The sequence below is a fragment of the Budorcas taxicolor genome, chromosome 17, assembly GCF_023091745.1.
Source record: "Budorcas taxicolor isolate Tak-1 chromosome 17, Takin1.1, whole genome shotgun sequence".
In the NCBI taxonomy this organism is placed as follows: domain Eukaryota; kingdom Metazoa; phylum Chordata; class Mammalia; order Artiodactyla; family Bovidae; genus Budorcas; species Budorcas taxicolor.
In genome coordinates this window covers 17,480,903-17,501,709 of record NC_068926.1, presented here as the reverse complement: position 1 = coordinate 17,501,709, position 20,807 = coordinate 17,480,903, and the positions used below count along the sequence as shown (strand labels likewise).

Here is a 20,807-nt window from a genome sequence, read left to right as displayed (position 1 = left end):
AACCTTGGGGCAACGTCCTGGTTCCCAATCAATCTAAACTCGTAACAATATCTTTGAGCTATTTTGAAGACACTGAAACCCCTCTCAGGTGGGAGCAGTAGGGGATTAACAATGGTGTGCTGCCCACAAGCAGGCAGACTCAGGCCAGATGGACTTGAATGTTGATGGTGCTGACTCCTACTGACCTCACCACCAACCCTCAGAACGACCTGATAGCTCCCTCTTTGAACAATTAGCGTGAAATTCTCACTATTGTTTCTAAGCTGGTACATGGGATTTTGAGTGTATTACCCCACTGTGGCCTCCTCTGCCAGGCAAAGCAATAAACCTATCCTTTTCTACTTCGCCCAAAACTCTTGTCTCTGAGATTGGATTCGGCACCAGTGAATGGAGAAGTTGAGCTTTTGGCATCAAAAGTGTGCATTACAATTTCATCTTCTTCTCTCCTTTTTATCTGCCTTTCCATCCTTTTTTCTTTCCAAATGCGGTCAAACCTAAGTACAAATACAAGCTCTGTCTGTTACTAGCAGGGTCTCCTCAAGTAAGATACTTAACTTCTCCAGGCAGTTTCCTCATCTGTAATAGAGGGGAGATAAACTAACCTGCAGGGTTGTTATGAACATCAAATTAGTGACGTGCGAAAGGGTCTCAGCAGAATGCCTGAGCCACAGGAGAATCTCAGCAAATGTTAGCTCCTCTGCCTTCACACTCTACGCTAATTGCAAAAAGAACAGAAAATACAGAACAATAGGACCATAATAACAATGACTTTGAAAATTAGCTTTTAGACCACACAAACTGAACATTATTAAAAAGACGCTTTAAGCAATAATGTACTTTATTCATTATATTGACAGTAATCGATATGCAAATATTATAAAATATCAATGGTGTAAAAAAGTAATTGAATGATTTCTTCTTTAAAAGCTTTAGTTACAGAGTCCAGCTATAAATCTGTGAAGATTTGCTTACTTTTATTAGAGACTGCCCTGGTTCCTAGGTTAATAGAAAGATTTTTAAAATCCATTTGTGTTACTGAAATATAGAGTTTCCTGGTATTAAACAAACTGAGATAAACAAACAGTTCATATTTTCTGTTTAGAGTGTAAACAGAGATCAAATCCTTAATGTTCTACTTGATCTTGTTGCTAAATTGTGTCTGACTCTTTGCGACCTCACCGACTGCAGCATGCCAGACTCCCCTGTCCTTCACCTACTTGACCTTCCCTCTAGCAAATACTTGCCCAGCAAGCCTAGAATAATGGAGCTGGCAGGTGGGCAGGCACGCACTTTACAGACCTCACCTCAGAGGGGCTGGATAGCTATTCACCTCTTCTTGGTCTCAAACAGAAAGTAAGAAGACTTGATTCATCCCAATGACAGTCTGCAATCCTGATCTCCTGTGCAGTTAGGAGGACCTTAATGGATCTCTTGATTGGATCCCACAGCCAGAGAGCACTGGCTCCCTGAAAGCAACTGTAAGTAATCAACAGCACATTGTGAAAGGCCATTTGGAGCAAACAAGAAGCCAGAGGCAACTGCAGAATGACTTGAAAAATGACTGGCCTGTCCTCTGAATTCATCGCCTGACAGGAAAGAAAAACCAAGCAACAGAGAAAGTGGGTCAATGATTTCTTCATCGGTTCTCTGGTTAAACCAACTACCAAGTGAGGATATTTCTCAATTACAAATCTCTGAATGACTAATAACTAATAACATATAATAATATATATATAATAAACATATAATAATAACTAATGACACATATCTTTATATACAGAAATTTTTTAAATTAAAAAAATTTATATATGTGTGTGTGTATATATAAATATATATATATAGAGAGAGAGATAAATAGAAAAGGTGGCCACTCCCCTGCCTCCAACCTTTATCCTCTCCCTAGTGGTTCCAGTTTGCCAGTCAGAGTCACTGATGCCAGGAGACAGAGGTCTGTGTTTCCTGACTGAGCTTTTAAAATGTACATCCCCAGGAAGGAAGAGAGGGAGGGAGGGAGGCAGGCATGCAGGCAGAAGGATTTAAAGTTGCTGATCAAAAATTCCCTTCACCCAAAAGCCTGAATATTGACTTAATGTTTTTAAGTTGCTTAAATATCGGACAGATAACCGTTTGCTTTACTGTTGTTCAGCGGCTCAGTCGAGTCTGACTCTTTGCGACTCCATGGACTAAAGCGCGCGAGGCCTACTCAACTTCTCTGTTAACTGCAGGACATGGGTTGCTCACACATCGGTGTGAATTACTCAGAGCCAGTGGCCCTGGAGAACAATGATGAGCCATTATCTATGAAGAGCTCCTTGTGTTTCCTGCATTCCACATAACTTACGTCACAGAATCGTCACCATCAGTGCTGAAAGGTGTTTCATCTATATTATATAAGGAAATCAGAAAGGAAGAGACGCTTCCTGAATCACATCACTTGGTAACAGATGGGGATGGGGTTTGAATCCAGTTTTGAAGCCAGATGTGTGCTTATTGAAGGGAAGGGCTGAAAAAGAGTAGAATCCTGGGAGGGAGCAGAGAGCACAGAAGAAAAGGTGAGAAAAGCAAGCTTGGGGGATTCCTAATTTACCTGTGGCATTCCATGTACTCAGGGTGCCAGAAAGCTCCCCTGGGCTTCAGTCTCTGAGACCCAGACCCAGACCACAAAGTGGTCCCCACCACAGCCGGCAGCATTACTGCCTGCCCAGTCCCAAACTACAAATTCCTGACTTGGACAAAATTGCAAGACACATTTTTGTGTGCAAGCCTGAGGAGCATCCCACTGTCTAAAACTTGATCTCTGCAAAATGTGGATCCTGAGAAATGGAGTATTTCCTGCCTTAACAGCAAACAAGGATGTCGCAGTCATCAGCAACTGCCCCTGCCACAACCACAGATGGTGAGCTGCTGAGCCCCGAGGGAACTCCTGAAGGAAATAATACATTTCAGTTCAGTTCAGTTCAGTCGCTCGGTCGTGTCCGACTCTTCGTCCCCTTCTCCTCCTGCCTTCTATCTTTCCCAGCATCAGGGTCTTTTCCAATGAATCAGTTCTTCACATCAAAGTATTGAAAGTTCAGCTTCAGCATCAGTCCTTCCAATGAATATTCAGGACTGATTTCCTTCAGGATTGACTGGTTGGATCTCCTTGCAGTCCAAGGGACTCAAGGGTCTTCTCCACAGTTCAAAAGCACCAATTCTTCAGCACTCAGCTCTCTTTATAGTCCAACTCTCACATCCACACATGACTACTGGAAAAACCTACCATTTAGCAGCCATCAGACTGAGTCCACTCCCTAAGGTGAGCCCTGAGGGAACTCAGGATATAAAAACACAGGAAACTGGCCCCAGATAGCTGAGGTACAGATCAAAGGAAAGACTGCAGTGAGACCAAACTCCGGCACCTTCCTATGCAAAGAAAAGCTCTAAATGCCTTAAGTTGAGATATCTGGTTTTCCTTTAATTAACAATACTTTTTTGACATTCAGATATCTGCCCCTTGTTGCAAAACTTCTGTATCATCTGGCTTTCTGTTTAGCCTCTCTAAGCTATTCTCTTTGGGTTGCAGTACCGCCTCCCAGGTTGGAAGTCCTAAAAGTTCCCACGGAATAAAACATGACTCTCAACTATTAGGTTGCAGTACCACAGTGCCCTCACCTACAGACTGTCACACTGAGTCAATTAAGACAAAGAAGGACAAACATCATAGGATAAAACTTACATGTAGAATCTAGCCTCGTGGGCTGCTGTCCATAGGGTCGCACAGAGTCAGACACGACTGAAGCGACTTAGCATGCATGCATGCATTGGAGAAGGAAATGGCAACCCTCTCCAGTATTCTTGCTTGGAGAATCCCAGGGACAGAGGAGCCTGGTGGGCTGCCGTCTATGGGGTCACACAGAGTCGGACACGGCTGAAGCGACTTAGCAGCAGCAGCAGAATGTATAAAAATGGTACAAATGAACTTATTTACAAAACAGAAACAGAGTCACAGACGTAGAAAACAATTCTACAGTTACAGGGTCAGGGAGAGTGGAGAAGGGATGGGGAGGAATAAACTGAAAGATCGGGACTGACATATAAACACTACATGCCTGAAGAACTATGGACACAGGTTCCTAACATTGTACAGGAGGCAGTGATCAAAACCATCCCCAAGAAAAAGACATGCAAGAAGGCAAAGGAGTTGTCTGAGGAGGCCTTACAAATAGTTGTGAAAAGAAGAGAAGTGAAAGGCAAAGGAGAAAGGGAAAGATATACCCAACTGAATGCAGAGCTCCAGAGAATTGCAAGGAGAGATAAGAAAGCCTTCTTAAGTGAATAATGCAAAGAAATAGAGGAAAACAACAGAATGGGAAAGACTAGAGATCTCTTCAAGAAAAACTGAGATACCGAGGGAATATTTCATGCAAAGATGAACACAATAAAAAACAGAAACAGCAAGGACCTAACAGAAGCAGAATAGATTAAAAACAGGTGGCAAAAATACATACAAGAACTACGCAAAAAAGGTTTTAATGACCTGGATAACCACAATAGTGTGGCCACTCACCTAGAGCCAGACAACCTTAAGCATGAAGCCAAGTGGGCCTTCAAAAGCATTACTATGAACAAAGCTAGTGGAGGTGATGGAATTTCAGCTAAGCTATTTCAGATCCTAAAAGGTGCTCCTGCTAAAGTGCTGCACTCAATATGTCAGCAAATTCGGAAAACTCGGCAGTGGCTGCAGGGCTGGAAAAAGTCAGTTTTCATTCCAATCCAAAATAAAGGCAATGCCAAAGAATATTCAAACAGCCACATAGTTGCACTCATCTCACACGCTAGCAAAGTAATGCTCAAAATCTTTCAAGCTAGGCTTTAACAGTACATGAACTGAGAACTTTCAGATATACAAGCTGGATTTAGAAAAGGGAGAGAAACCAGAGATCAAATTGCCAACATCCATTGGATCATAGAAAAAGCAAGGGAATTCCAGAAAAACATCTACTGTTTCATTGACTACACTAAAGCCTTTGCATTAATCACAACCAACTATGGAAAATTCTTAAAGAGATGGGAATACCAGACTACCTTACCTGTCTCCTGAGAAACCTGTATGGACAACAGTTAGAACCGGACATGAAACAACAGACTGGTTCCAAATTGGGAGAGGAGTACAGCAAGCTGTATATCGTCATCCGATTTGTTTCACGTCTATGCAGAGTACATCATGCGAAATGGCAGGCTGGATGAATTATGAGCTGGAATCAAGATTGCTTGGAGTACTATCAATAACCTCAGACATGCAAATGATACCACTCTAATGGCATAAAGCAAAGAGGAACTAAAGAGCCTCTCGATGTGAAAGAGGAGAGTGAAAAAAGCTGGCTTAAAAGGCAACATTCAAAAACCTGAGATCATGGCAACCAGTCCCATCACTTCACGGCAAATAGATGGGGAAAAAGTGGAAGCAGTGACAGATTTTATTTTCTTGGACTTCAAATTTTATTTTCTTGAACTCCAAAATCACTTCAGATGGTGACTACAGCGATGAAATTAAAAGAGCTTTGCTCCTTGCAAGGAAAGCTATGACAAACCTAGACAGCATATTAAAAAGCAAAGGCATCTCTTTGCCAACAAAGGTCCTTATAGTTAAAGCTATGGTTTTTCTAGCAGTCATGTATGGATGTGAGAATTGTAAGATGAAGAAGGCTGAGCGCCTAAGCACTAATGCTTTCGAAACTGTGTGAAGACTCTTGAGAGTCCCTTGGACAGCAAGGAGATCAAACTAGTCAATCCTAAAGGAAATAAACCCTGAATATTCACTAGAAGGACTGATGCTGAAGCTCCACCACTTTGGCCACCTGATGCAAAGAGCTGTCTCACTGGAAAAGACCCTGATGCTGGGAAAGATTGAGAGCAGAAGGAGAAGGGGGCAACAGAAGATGAGGGGGTTGGATGGCACCACCAACTCAATGGACATGAATTAAGCAAATTCCGGGAGATAGTGAAGGACAGGGAAGCCTGTGGTGCTGCAGTCCACGGAGTCACAAAGAGTCAAGCATGACTTAGGGACTGAACAACAACATAAAATTGGTATATAAAATTGATAACTAAAAAGCACCTGTGGATAGCACAGGGAACTCTGCTCAATACTCTGTAATGACGTATACGGGAAAATAATCTAAAAACTAATTCAATTTGCTCTACAGCAGGAACACAACATTGTAAATCAAACATACTCCAATTAAGAAAATAAATAATAAAATGAGTCCCCTCTGCACATGGGGCTTCCCTGGTGGCTCAGTGGTAAAGAATCCGCCTGCCAGCGCAGGAGATGTGTGCTAGATCCCTGGATGGGGAAGATCCCCTGGAGGAGGAAACGGCAACCCACTCCAGGACTCTTGCCTGGAGAATCCCACGGACAGATGAGGCTGGCCAGCTACAGTCCACGGGGTCACAAAAGAGTCAGATACAATGGAACACACACGCACACCTGTGTGTGATGATGGCAAAGAAGAAAATAACCGCAATATCCCTAAAAAAGGAAGGCAGCCTCATTCTCTCAAATTTCTGAAAGGAAGCTTGGGGTACATTTTCTCTTCCCTTCTTTTGGAGATCCATTTACAAACACCCAGAAGATGTCAAAAGCCATCTCAAATCCTACACACACCACATGCATTTGTTCTCACAGCTGCTTTGTAGAAAAAGGTAAAGTCTCAAGACAAGTTGGAACCGGTGACTAAATCATTCTTGGACAAAATTCTCTTGAAGTGATAAGCAGAGCGGGGAGGAATTCATGGAACAAGCAAGCAACATCTGCTTTTGTCTAACCATGCCAGCAGCACTTGCTCATTAAGTAAGTGATTGAGCCACTGCATACACAGCTATAGAACACTGCCCACCCCAAAACACGCTCACATCAGGCTCCATTAGGCACGAACACACTTTAGTGCCTTTTATATATAATTAATCTACAAGAAAAAACGTTAATTGCTAAGTGCAACAAGGAGCAACTTTGCTAATACTTACAAATTAGCAAGATGAGTATGTTTACCCTAAAAATAGGTACTCGTTAACTAGTGAGGGCTTCTAGAACATTTGCTTTCTTATCTCTTCTTCACTACTGTGAGTTCTTTGACTAGGGAGGAAGTTTTCCTCCACCTTCATTTAGTCTCTGCTGCTGCTAAGTCACTTCAGTCGTGCCCGACCCTGTGCGACCCCATAGACGGCAGCCCACCAGGCTCCCCCGTCCCTGGGATTCTCCAGGCAAGAACACTGGAGTGGGTTGCCATTTCCTTCTCCAGTGCATGAAAGTGAAAAGTGAAGTCGCTCAGCCGTGTCCGACTCTTAGCCACCCCATGGACTGCAGCCCACCAGGCTCCTCCGCCCATGGGATTTTCCAGGCAAGAGTACTGGAGTGGGGTGCCATGGCCTTCTCTGGCTGGGTCTAAAAATTAAAGCTGACAGACTAAGAGGGGAAAACCATGCAAACTGTATTTGTACATGTACATGAGAACCTACACAAGAGAATGAAGATCCAAAGAAGGGCCAGAGGAGGAAGCTCTTATACCTTTTAGACAAACAAACAATACATTTGTGAAGAATTGGCAAGACACAGGGATCTGAACTAGGGGTATAATTCCACTAGGGCTAGCTAATCTGTATATTCTTTAACGAGGAAGGTAAGTGTTAGTTCAACAAGGTTTATTTGCAGAGTCCTCTGGTGCTGGCTCTAGGCTGATTAGAGTCTATTTCTAGCAAAAAGAAAATTTATTTCCTACCTTTAGGCAGGGAAGGGGGAGCTTTTTCTATATTTGAACGTGAAAGTGTTGGTTGCTCAGTTGTGTCAGACTCTTGGTGACCCCACGGGCTGTAGTCTGCCAGCCTCCTCAGACCATGGGATTCTCACTCCAAGAATACGGGAGTGAGTTACCACTCCTTTCTCCAGCGGATCTTCCCGACCCAAGGATCAAACCTGGGTCTTCTGTGTTGCAGGCAGATTCTATGTTTACTGCTTCTTAATTGCCTTCCTTTATTAAATGGTGCATTCCCCTAGTTGTGATGATCTCCATGTGATGCAGAAAGTCCAATTCCCAGACAGTCTGGTGCTAATCTCAGATCAAAACAATGGGATACAGCCTGAGTCTGCACCCGTATGCCTATGTTCTTAGCTCTCCCAAATCTGTTCATCCCAGTTTGATCAGTAGGTTAGTAATGGCTCAGCAAGAAAACTTGCCTTTTCTTTCTTTTGTATCTTTATAAAGTTCAGCCCTGGAAACACAGTCAGTACTCAACACATTTCTGACAGAACAGCTTTTGATTTTGGGTAATGAGAAGTTGAGAATACCACACTTTTGGTTTGGAGAAACTGTCACAATCTCGTGACGTCCTCTAACTTGAAGCACCTATATTCTAATTCACCTGGGATCTGTGAAGCTCCTAAAACTGCATGTAAAATTTTTCAGTGTTTTCATTTTTCTGAAGGTAGAGTCAATCACTTTTACTAGATTCTCAAGGGGGACAATAAGGAAAATAAAGTTAACCCATATCACTATAGCTAGTCTTGTAAAGAAAGATTCAGATATAAATAGGCTCCCACTTATTAGCTGTGTGACCCATGGCAAGTCACTCAGTTTCTTTAATGCCTTACTTTCCTTTTCTATAAAATGGAGGTAACAGTAGCACCACTTTACAATGGTAGACAAGGTAATTCGCATGACAACCCACTACTGAGGACAGCTATACAAATGGGACAAAAATATACTTTAAAAAATCAAAGAATTAAAAAGAGACAAATTATTTCACCTGGGAAAGTAGCTCAGAGACAAGAACCCTGTTGGGGGTAGGGGGCACTATTATTTGCTTCTTCCCAAAGGGGCTTCTGAGTGGCTGAAAGTCTGGATATGCTTTTAGCATAATTTAGTGGCTTCCCTGGTGACTCAGATGGTATAGAATCCATCTGCAATGCAAGAGACTCAGGTTCAACCCCTGGGTCAGGAAGATGCCCTGGGGAAGGGCATGGTTACCCACTTCAGTGTTCTTGACTGGAGAATTCCATGGACAGAGGAGCCTGACGGGCTACAGTCCATGGGATTGCAAAGAGTTGGACACGACTGAGAGACTAACACTTTCACTTTCACTTTTTAGCAGAAGTAGAGACTGGAAAGACAAGGAAAGCTATCAGCACCAGCAAAAGTTGGGAAAGTAATGATTCTCTATTTGGGTTGAGACCTTGGTGATCTACAACCTAATCATAAATGCCTATCTTAAGTAGGCAAAACTTCCCAGGTTAGAGTTCACTTTTGAAATACAGCAACACCTAAAAACAGTTATTTTGGTTTCTAACTGGAAGAAAAAAAATTCTCTTACACCATCTTCTATTTCAGATTACTTCTGCAAAGTAAGAGTACAATGTCCAGTACATAATGAAATGCAACCAGGCATAACAGCACGAATGAAAATTAGAAGAAGTGACAGGCAATAGAACAGACCACATTGACAGGCAATAGCACAGGCCACACAGGCTCAAGATATTGCAGTTCACAGAAACTTTAATGAATGGGTAGGCTTAACAGGTTAAATACAGTTAAATAGAGTGTGAATTTGAACACAGATCAGAAGAAAATAACCAAAATGGACCAAGTAAAATTCAGAAGGTAGCAGACATAGAAGATATAATGATGTTAGCTGCTGCTGCTGCTAAGTCGCTTCAGTCGTGTCCGACTCTGTGTGACCCCATAGATGGCAGCCCACCAGGCTCTGCCGCCCCTGGGATTCTCCAGGCAAGAACACTGGAGTGGGTTGCCATCTCCTTCTCCAATGCATGAAAGTGAAAAGTGAAAGTCAAGTCGCTCAGTCTTGTCCGACCCTCAGCGACCCCAGGGACTGCACCCCACCAGGCTCCTCCATCCATGGGATCTTCCAGGCAAGAGTACTGGCTAACATACATGTAATTGGAGTTCCAGAAAGAACGACTAAGAGAACAGGGGGAAAGCACTGTTTGAAGAGGCAGTGGATGAAGTTTACAAAGCTAATAAGGATGGATCAAAGAAGTCCTACCACCTCATGCAGTGTTCTTTAAAAATCAACAAATAGCTGGATCCTACCAAAACTGTAGAAAACCAAGGTCAAAGAGAAAACTATAAAAGCAGTTGGAAGAAAAGACATATTCTTACAAAGCAGCAATCAACAGAGTGACAGTTTACTTTTCCAGAAAAAGAAAAGACAAATCAGAAGACAATGTATCAGTATCTTAACCAAGTTTTAAAGAATTAACTGTCAACCATTCAAACCAGAAATGTACGTTAAGAATGAAAGCATAATGAATACATTTTCAGCTATAAAAAACCTGAGAAAATCTGTCACCAGTAGACTCTCACTAAGGGAAAGAGTAAAGGATATTTTCCAGGCAGCATAAAAATGACTCCAAAAAAAAGTACAGAAAAGAGGAAAGAACAACAAAAATGGTAAACATATGCAGAAGTCTAAATACAGACTTTAAAAAGTAGTGGTAACGATATGTTCTTGTGTTGAAAATATATAAAAAATAAAATACATTACAACAATGGCATATAAATTGCAGAATGGGGGGCTAAAGGGAGTGAAAGAAGTCAAAAAGTCCTTGTATTATCTAGGAAAAGATTAAGAGTGCCGATTTTAAAAAAATGTTTAATAAAATGAATATATCAGTTAACAATATATATTAAGCCAAGAATGCATTACAATCTCCATAGTAACCACTGAAAGAATAGAGAAGTGAATATAAAACTTCTAACAGAGGCTTAAAAAATGTACGCATTAAAAAACTATATAAAACAAAACAAAATGGGACTTCCCTGGTGGTCCAGTGGCAAAGACCCCCAAGCTCCCAATGCAGAGGACCTGGGTTCAATCCCTGGTCAAGAAACTAGATAACATGTGCCCCAACTAAGGGTTCACATGCCACCAGATGGAGTTAAATAAACAAATAATTTTTAAAAAGAACAAAACAAAAACCCATGTTCTACCAAAGGCAAGGAAGGAAGGCAAAAAAGAACACTGAGCAGACAGAAAAAATAGAAAACATTTCATCACTGCAGATGGTGGCTGCAGCCATGAAATTAAAAGATGCTTGCTCCTGGGAAGGAAAGTGATGACCAACCTAGAGAGATTATAAAAAGCAGAGATTTTACTTTACCAACAAAGGTCCATCTAGTCAAGGCTATGGTTTTTCCAGTAGTCATGTATGGATGTGAGAGTTGGACTATAAAGAAAGCTGAGCGCCGAAGAACTGATGCTTTGGAACTGTGGTTTTGGAGAAGACTCCTGCGAGTCCCTTTTGACAGCAAGGAGATCCAACCAGTCCATCCTAAAGGAGATCAGCCCTGAATAGTCATTGCAAGGACTGATGCTGAAGTTGAAACTCCAATACTTTGGCCACCTGATGTGAAGAAGTGACTCACTGGAAAAGACCCTGATGCTGGGAAAGACTGAAGGCAGGAGAAGAGGAGGACAGAGGATGAGACGGTTGGATGGCATCACCAACTCAATGGACATGAGTCTGAGTAAACTCTGGGAGTTGGTGATGGACAGGGAGGCCTGGCGTGCTGCAGTCCATGGGGTCACAAAGAGTCGGAGATGACTGAGTGACTGCACTGAAATAAGATAATTTAAACCCAAGTCACATGTATTAATACATTGACTATATAATCCAATTAAGGTGAAGATTTTCAAACTGGATTAAGAAAAAGAAATCAACATCCACTACTTATGAAAGACATCTAAAATAAATGGCTATGGAAAGGCTGAAAGTAAAAATACGGAAGAGATAACCATACAAACATTAGCCAAATCAATCTCTCATTAACTATAATGATAAAGCAGAAAGCAATTCTGGAGATATAGACAAACACTCCCTAATGATAAAATGTTCAACCCACCAGAAATATACAATTATAAATGTATACAGTCCTAAAGATAAAGTATTAAAACATAAAAAGCAAAAATTGGAAGTATACTACAAAGACAAATGGTCTAAAACCATAATTAGAGTAGAAGAATGGAACACACGCAGCTCAGTCGTGTCTGTCTCTTTGAGATCCTGTGGACTATTCGGTCTGTGGAACTCTCCAGGCCAGAATACTGGAGTGTAGACATCTTCCCAACCCAGGGATTGAACCCAAGTCTCCCACACTGAAGGCAGATTCGTTACCAGCTGAGCCACCAAAGACGCCCAAACACAAGCAGCAAAGCTGGCCAACTGAACAAACAGAGCAATTATCCAGCAACTGCAGAACACGTTATTCTTCTCAAGCACAACATGTAACACTTAACAAAAATTGACCATCAGCAGGGAGTAAAACAAATCTTACTAAATTCTAAAGCAGTGAAGTCAGCGCAGGTGAAGCCACACTTAGAAGGAAAATTATCTGAAATGTATATATTAGAAAATAAAACTGAATATCAGTTAACTAATATTTTCAAAAACTAGAAAAATAATAATACATACCCAAAAGAAACAGAAAGAAGAAAATAACAAATGGCAGATATTAATGAAGCAGAAAATAAATGTAAACAAAAAAGATCAACAGACCTAGAAGTTGATTCTTTACAAAAAGACAAAATTGATAAACTCCTAGAAAGATTAAGAAAGAAGGCACAAATAACCAGAAAGACTGATTAAAAAAGAAGGCACAAATAACCAATGTCAAGAATAAAAAAGGAGGCTATTACTGTACATCCTACAGACATTAAACACAGGAGAATATCTTTAACAAACTTATGCCAATATAGCTGAAGATCTAAGATGGAAAATTACAAGAAATAAACTTATAAAATTGACAGTAAAAGAAAAAATGTTAAACACCTGAATGCTGTAATACCATTCAACAAACCGAAAAAGGACACTTCAAGGCCAGACAACTTCACCTGTGAGTTTTGCCAAACATGTCACGGTAAAATAATACTCAGTTCAGTTCAGTTCAGTCGCTCAGTTGTGTCCGACTCTTTGCGACCCCATGAATTGCAGCATGCCAGGCCTCCCTGTCCATCACCAACTCCTGGAGTTCACTCAGAAATAATACTACTATCACACAAAATCTTCCAGAACTCCAAAACTTACTTTTAAGGTCAGTATAATATGATACCAAAATTTGACACCAAAATTTGACAAGGATGTTAAGAAAAAGAAACATTATGGGACTATTCTACTAACTTATTAGGATGCAAAAATTCTAAATAAAAGATTAGCAAGTGATATTAATGAACATATAAAAAATAACATCATAGCCATGTTGGATTATTTTACGTATGCCAGTTTGACTTAACACCTGAAAAATCAGTTAATAAGTCAACACACTAACAGAATAAAAGAGAAAAATCAAATGATTACCTTAATATATATAGAAAAGCACTTGAAACAATTCAGCATCCACATATAATTAAAAACTTTTGGCAAACTAAGGATAAGAACTCCCTTTGAATGAAAAGAAAAAGTGATGTAGCAATTATGAGTTAAATAAATAAAAAGATTCACCATACAATCCAGCAAAACCACTCTTGGGCATAAATCCAGAGAAAACTATAATTTGAAAAGATACACGCACCCCAGTGTTCACTGCAGCACTACTTACAAGAGCCAAAACATGGAAGCAACCTAAATGTCCTCTGACAGATGAATGGATAAACAAGATGTGATATATATACACAATGGAATATTACTAAACCACGAAAAAGAATGAAGTAATTCCAATTGTAGCAACATGGATGTATCTACAGGTTATCACACTATGTGAAGACAGAGAAATAAAAATATCACATGATATCGCTTATATGCAGAATCCCAAAAGCTGACACAAATGAACTTATTTACAAAGCAGAAATAGACTCACAGCAAAAACAAACTTTCGGTTACTAAAGGGAAAGGCAGGGGGCAGTCTGGGATTAACATATACACACTACTAAATATAAAATAAATAATCAACAAGGACTTACTGTATAACACAGGGAACTATACTCAATATCTCATAATAATCTATAAGGGAAAATAATCTGAAAAGAATATATATATGCATGTGTGCTTAGTTGCTCAGTCGTATTCAACTCTTGGCCAACCCATGGACTGTAGCCCCACCAGGCTCTCCTGTCCGTGGGATTTTCCAGGCAAGAATACTGAAATGGGTTACCATTTCCTACATACATATATATATATAAATAACTAGAATTAATTTCATAAATTAGCTAGGTTCTGGATACAAAGTCAATTAAAGATATATATATATTTCTATAGGTTACCAAAGAACTTAGAAAAAAAATTTTTTAAGAAACAATATACAGCAGAGAATAAAATATCTAGTAATAAATCTAATACAAGATGTGAAAGACCTTTAGAGAAAACTATGAAATATCTTTGAAAGAAATTTTGAAAGAGCTAAATAGAGGAAAATACCATGTTCATGGACCAGAAGATTCAAAATTATAAAGATATTAATTTTGGTCATTTATTTATAAACAATGCAATCTCAATCAAGATCACAACAGTGTAAGTTTTTGTTGTTGCTGTTGTTCTGTTTTGGTGGAACTTAGTAGCTGATTCCAAAATGTTCTGTAAATGTAAAAGAGAATAGCCAAGAAACTCTTAAAGAACAAGATAAGAGGACTTGGTCTAATGAATATAAACCCTGCTATAAAACTGCAGTGTGCTATTGGTGCAAAAATATTCTCACAAACAAAAGAAATGGGCTAGAGAGCCCAAACACATATTGGAGCACGTGATTTACAAACACGGTAGCCCCGCAGGGGCTATCTCATAAGAACGGAATGAGAACAGAATGGACTTAGCAGTAAATCATGCTGGGGCAACTGGATGTCCATAAATACTTTTTAAATTAAAACTTCAACCCTATTTCACACAGTATGCAAAAATTAATTCCCAATGAATAAATTTGGGGTAAATAAAAATTGGGGGGATAAAACTGAAAAGTTTTGACTTCCCTAGTTGCCCACTCGTTAAAACTCTGTGCTTTGCGCTTCCACTGAAGGGATGCAGGTTTGAGTCCTGGTTGGGGAAGTTCCCCACGCCACATGGTACAGCCAGAAAAGAAAAAACAAAAAAACCCGGAAAAGTTTCTAGAAGATAACACAGAAGTCTATGTTTATAACCTCAGAGTAAGAAAACACTTATTGAACAGAACACAATAAAACACTAACCATAAAGAAAAAAAGACTATTAAGGACTTGGTTTTTTAAAATCAAGAACATCTTTTCCTCTTTAAGGGTGAATAGGCAAGCTACTGAATGAAGACTGTGCCACATGTACAGCCAACAGTGAGCTCATATTCAGAATATATATATATTTAAAATACCTACAAATCAGTAAGAAAAAAGCCCAAACAACCCGACTGCAAAGTGGTCAAGAGACCTGAACGATGATGTCACAAAATGAGAAGGTGCTCAATCTCATCAGTAAGGAAAAAGCAAAGTAACTACACAATATAAAAAACCACCAGAGAGAGGCTAAAATTACAGACTGACAATGTTGGCAAGGATAAGGAGCAAGGGAAATTCCCATTTGCTGTGGGTGGGAGCATGTTGGTACAACTACTTTGGAAAACAGTTTGGTGTTATCTATTAAAGTTGATGAGGATACAACCTCAGTTCAGTTCAGTTCAGTCGCTCAGTCGTGTCTGACTCTTTGCGACCCCATGAATCGCAGCACGCCAGGCCTCCCTGTCCATCACCAACTCCCAGAGTTCACCCAAACTCATGTCCATCGAGTCGGTGATGCCATCCAGCCATCTCAACCTCTGTCGTCCCCTTTTCCTCCTGCCCCCAATCCCTCCCAGCATCAGAGTCTTTTCCAATAAGTCAACTCTTCGCATGAGGTGGCCAAAGTATTGGAGGTTCAGCTTTAGCATCAGTCCTTCGAAAGAAATCCCAGGGTTGATCTCCTTCAGAATGGACTGGTTGGATCTCCTTGCAGTCCAAGGGACTCTCAGGAGTCTTCTCCAACACCACAATTCAAAAGCATCAATTCTTCGGCGCTCAGCTTTCTTCATAGCCCAACTTTCACATTCATACATGACCACTAGAAAAACCATAGCCTTGACTAGACGGACCTTTGTTGGCAAAGTAATGTCTCTGCTTTTGAATATGCTATCATCTAGGTTGGTCATAACTTTCCTTCCAAGGAGTAAGCGTCTTTTAATTTCATGGCTGCAATCACTATCTGCAGTGATTTTTGAGCCCCCCAAAATAAAGTCTGACACTGTTTCCACTGTTTCCCCATCTGTTGTAGGCATACAACGTACAAGTTGACAATTCCTCCCCTGGCCCCAAAAAACACAAACAAGAATTGCTCCAAGGAAGAGCCATTTAGGACTCCATGATGGATCTGTCTCTTTGACTATAACCTTTGCTTTTCATTGCTTTTGTTATTATGAAAGTGAAAGTGAAGTCACTCAGTCATGTCTGACTCTTTGCAACCCCATGGACTGTAGCCCCATGGTTCCTCCGTCCATGGGATTTTCCAGGCAAGAGTGCTGGAGTGGATTGCCATTTCCTTCTCCACCAGGAATTGAACCCAGGTGTCCCACACTGCACGTAGACGCTTTACCGTCAGAGCCACTAGGGAAGCATCATACATAATGACCCGCCTCAGGAAGCCCTGTGGCTCTGCCTAAAGAAATTAACACATCCCCATCCAGAGGCTGGCCATTCCAGAAGATATTTGCAAGATAATAGTCTTTAATTCCTCAACTCCTCCCCTTCTCTGTCCCATAAAAGAACTGGATTCCAGACCCCAACAAGATGTTTATCTTGAGACATTAGTCTTCCATCTTGTCTGTCAGCCACAGAATGAACTGTTTCTGAATAAGGTTGTTTTTCTTGCCTCTACACTTCATCTCTTGGTTAACTGGCCCATTGTGCAGCAGAATGACAACAGCCACCTTACCCACAGACCCCCAAATAACCATTCAAGGTCCTCCAACAGAACAGTGGATAAATTTGCCTAACAGTTTTCCACACAGCATGGGGAAATGAATTCCAGTCACAAAGAATCTAGATACATGTCAATACATAATCCACGATTATGTGATCAAATCATTCATTCCGTGATCAAAAAAGACAAGCAAAACCAAAACACTGTATTCAGAGATAGGCTCTTTGTCACACAAACTATAAAGAAAAAGGAAGAAGTGTTACCAAAAAAAACATCAAAATAGGTTTCTTGTTCGTTTTTCACCTTTGGTGGATGGTGAGCAGTGACTGGGAGAAGGCCACATGGGGGAATTCTGAGGCCCTGCAACGTTCCAGTTTTTATGCTGGTGTTGGTTACAAAACGTTACTTGGACAAGCCACTGCACTCTGCATCGCTATTTTGTGCATATATGTATATGAAATTTCAGTTAAAGGGGATTAATACATCAAACGCATCCACAATCTAAAAAATAAATCTCATTCTGTCAATACCTATGTGTACCGTTCGGAATCAAAAAGAGAATACTCTTAAGGGGGAAGGGGAGTATCCTCACTGTGGCCCATTGTTTTTATAGCTTTGGTGCTGACATCTTACCAAGCACCCTGGACCACTGAGCACTTCTGACTAGTTCAGGTTACCTAATCATCCATCATGCATTTGATCAGCACTGGTCCAGATAATGCACATTACATAAGGGTCCTGAGATCTTCCAGAAAATCTCCGATAACTGATACCCAACACTTGCTCTTCCTTCCTCTTCTCACAGGCTGATTTTCTTTCTTCAGTTCTCAGCTCCAGTGTCATTTCTACAGGGAACCTTTGCTTCCTCCCACTCCCACCAGGAAAGGGGTAACTGACACGGTATTCCTCTCCTTGGACTTCAGTGCTGGTCATTCTGTTTGCACCTCTCTCCCAGATCCATTCCTGGGAGGCTGAGTCCTCCATCACCAGGACAGCCCATCCAGCCAGTTTCTACTGGGTCCCACAGAAGAGAGGCAACGGCAGAAACTTGGAGGCAGGGAGAAGACAGAAGCTGGGCATGTCCTCCACACCCCCTTTTTGCTGGGGCCTCTGTTCTTGGGGGTGGCAGCTCCTCTGGAGGCCCAAACTGTTCCTGCCTGGCTTGAGCTCACCTGGTCTCCAGCAGCATCATTCCTGCCACCTTCTCTGTGCCTGTCACTGGTTCTGGTAACCCTGCCTCCATCCAACTTGCCTTTTCACTAAACTCTCTTCGTTTGAACTAGGTTAGATTGTTTCCTGCTGATACGGTGGCGGTTTTATATTAATTTATAGGATAATTTTCTCAGCATCTGTCTTTTCCCAATAGGCTCTGAGCTTCATGAAACTGGTACTTCAGAAGTGACTAACCAATGTTTTAAATGATATGGTGGGTTAATAAATGCATGAATAAGCCCACATTAGAAACGGAATACTATGCATTATACAAGAATTTCTAAAATGTCCTTGCTTCATTTGATGTGGCACCAATTTATCTGGGGAAACCTTTTTTCTATGTTGGTTGAAAATAACCTTTATTGACAGGAATATTTTTACTGATTTCAATTATTTAAATTATTCTAGCAATAACTATTAACAGGTATAATTTCTCAGTTAAGAAGATAAGTTTATCTATCTGTAATAAGTCATCAATGATGAAAGTCCAAGTGGACTGAAGTTAATTGTAGCTCCGAGAGTTAATGGGAACACAATAAAACCGTTAACTAGGAAAAGATTTAGCGACTTCTCTGGTGGCCCAATGATTGGGACTTTGCCTTCCAATCCTTGATAGGGGGGCTAAGACCCCACAAGCCTTGAGGCCAAAACACCAACACATAAAACAAAATCAATACTGTAACAAATCCAATAAAGATTTTCCAAATGGTCCACATCAAAAACAAACTCTTAAAGAAAAGGAAGGCTTTGCACCTTATTTTTTATAACCTATTGCAAACGACTCTAGAAAATAAATACTCAGTAGTTCATGGTGTGAGAAGGGTTATCTCCAGGCTGGAGATGTTGTTAATACCATAAACTATCTACTCTACATTGCTGCTTTAGACTTTAAGGACAATCTGGGCTGATAACAATATTAAATATGCAAGTTTAATATTAATACCTATTGTTAAACAAGTTCTACAAAATGAACTGGAAAATTCTGATTCTAGGACACTAGTCAGAATTTCTGGAACACAGTCTGGAACTCTGCAGATGCCCTTCTTTTATGGCAGAAAAAGTACAGAAAAATCAGATTACCTAGAGGTGATCTGATGCACTAGCAAGATCTTTCAAACCAGTAGCTACGATCCCGTGTGACCCTTGAATTTCAGTCTTGAGAAAACCAGTTCATATATTAGAATCATAACTAAATACATACTATGTCAAGAATTTTTAGTTTATAGCAAGGCATTTTGGAAAGCAACAATTTACAAGCTCCAAGTGGGGGATGTATTCTGAACTCTGAAGAGATCAAGGTTCATCTCTTTTCTGCAATCACTCTCCTGTTTTTTCTGCTAACTTTTTCATAGTAAAAAATATCCTTATTCTGTTCATTCTAACCAAAAGAGAGAGGGAAGGGTCTGATTTCTCTAGTACAGTATGAGTTCAAGATTATCTGTCATCTCCCACCACCCAAACTAGTTGGTAAGGGAAGATCTTTCTGATGTCTTGGGATAGTGGGTAGGGGTCTGGTTTTACAAACTGGAATGAGATGCCACGGTTTTAGTACTAGTCACAATACAAAATACCTCGTGAGGGGGTTTGCGGAAGTGATTGAGTTAAAACAGTTAAAATGCAGTTACACTTCTAATTATTTTATAACCAGATAACTTGCTTTGTTATGCCTAATTAGGTGCAACAAAAACAATATTCCTTTTTCCTCCCTTCTTCCTGTTCTCTTCAGTCATAACTAACATAGGAAATGACCACACCAGCTCTTTACTGATTGCTTCCCTGGAAACAAAAGAGCATTTTATACCTGATCCTGCCATTACCAGCAAAGAAAATGAAGCAAAAATTAACTGTCCTTCACCTCTCCTGCCCGTACGGGAAGTACAGCATTCAGTTCCTAAGCAATGATGCTCCTCTCACCCCAGACTCTCTCATCCCCATTCTCATCAACATCACCCAGTTACGGGGCGCCCGGTACACGAAGGGCCCCGTCGCCCGACAGGGTTAGCAAAAAAAACCACCTCATTCAGTCTGAATATGACGACTCCTGATGTTTTCCACGCAGCAAAGCGGGGCGGGCGGCCCAACCCCTAGGGACAGGGCGGCGTCTCGGGTGCCCGCAGCCCAGGACCGCGGGCGGCGCCGCAGAGCTCCCGGCCCCCACCCGCAGGTCCTTACCCGCCAGTCCGCCGCCGCCGCCTCCATCGCCCGAGTGCCCCTTCCTCCGCTGCAGGATGAAGTAAGGGTTGGCTCTCTCGGTGATCCACAGCGCGTTGGCCAGCAGCACCTCTTCGGGGTTCACCCACATGTTCCCTGGCGCCGCGGGCTCCCTTACAATGGGGCGGCGGGTCGGGTCCGGCACGCACCGGTGCGCAGCCCCGGGCACACGCGCGCCCGCCCGCCTGCCCGCCAGCTAGGTGCGGCGGCGGAGAGCGACTTCACCAGGGGGCGGCCCGCGGCGCCCGGGCCACGGCGAAGCCCCCGCGGGCGGCCGGGGAGGACGGCGAGGACTCGGGCGCCGCGAGCAGCATCCTCTCCGCGGCGCCGCCGCCTCCCGCGAGCCCGCGGCCGCAGACTCCCGGGCTCCTTGGCTCCGCCGCCGGCTCGGGGCCCACGGCAGCGGGAGGAGCGAGAGGAGGGGAAGGAGAGCGGCAGGAGGAGGAAGTGGTGTAGCTCAGCCGCGGGATCCGGCTCGGCAGCTGGCAGG

The 20,807-nt window shown here is 41.8% G+C and overlaps 1 protein-coding gene across 1 annotated transcript in view; it reads right to left on the bottom strand.

Moving 5' to 3' along the window:
- The window catches only part of TBC1D9 (TBC1 domain family member 9), a 119,303-nt gene extending 98,895 nt beyond the window's left edge, over positions 1 to 20,408 (bottom strand). The window contains exon 1 of the mRNA XM_052655050.1: positions 20,279 to 20,408. Within this exon, the coding sequence (XP_052511010.1) occupies positions 20,279 to 20,408 (130 nt within the window). The remainder of the gene's footprint in view (positions 1 to 20,278) is intronic.
- Positions 20,409 to 20,807: the final 399 nt, after the last annotated feature.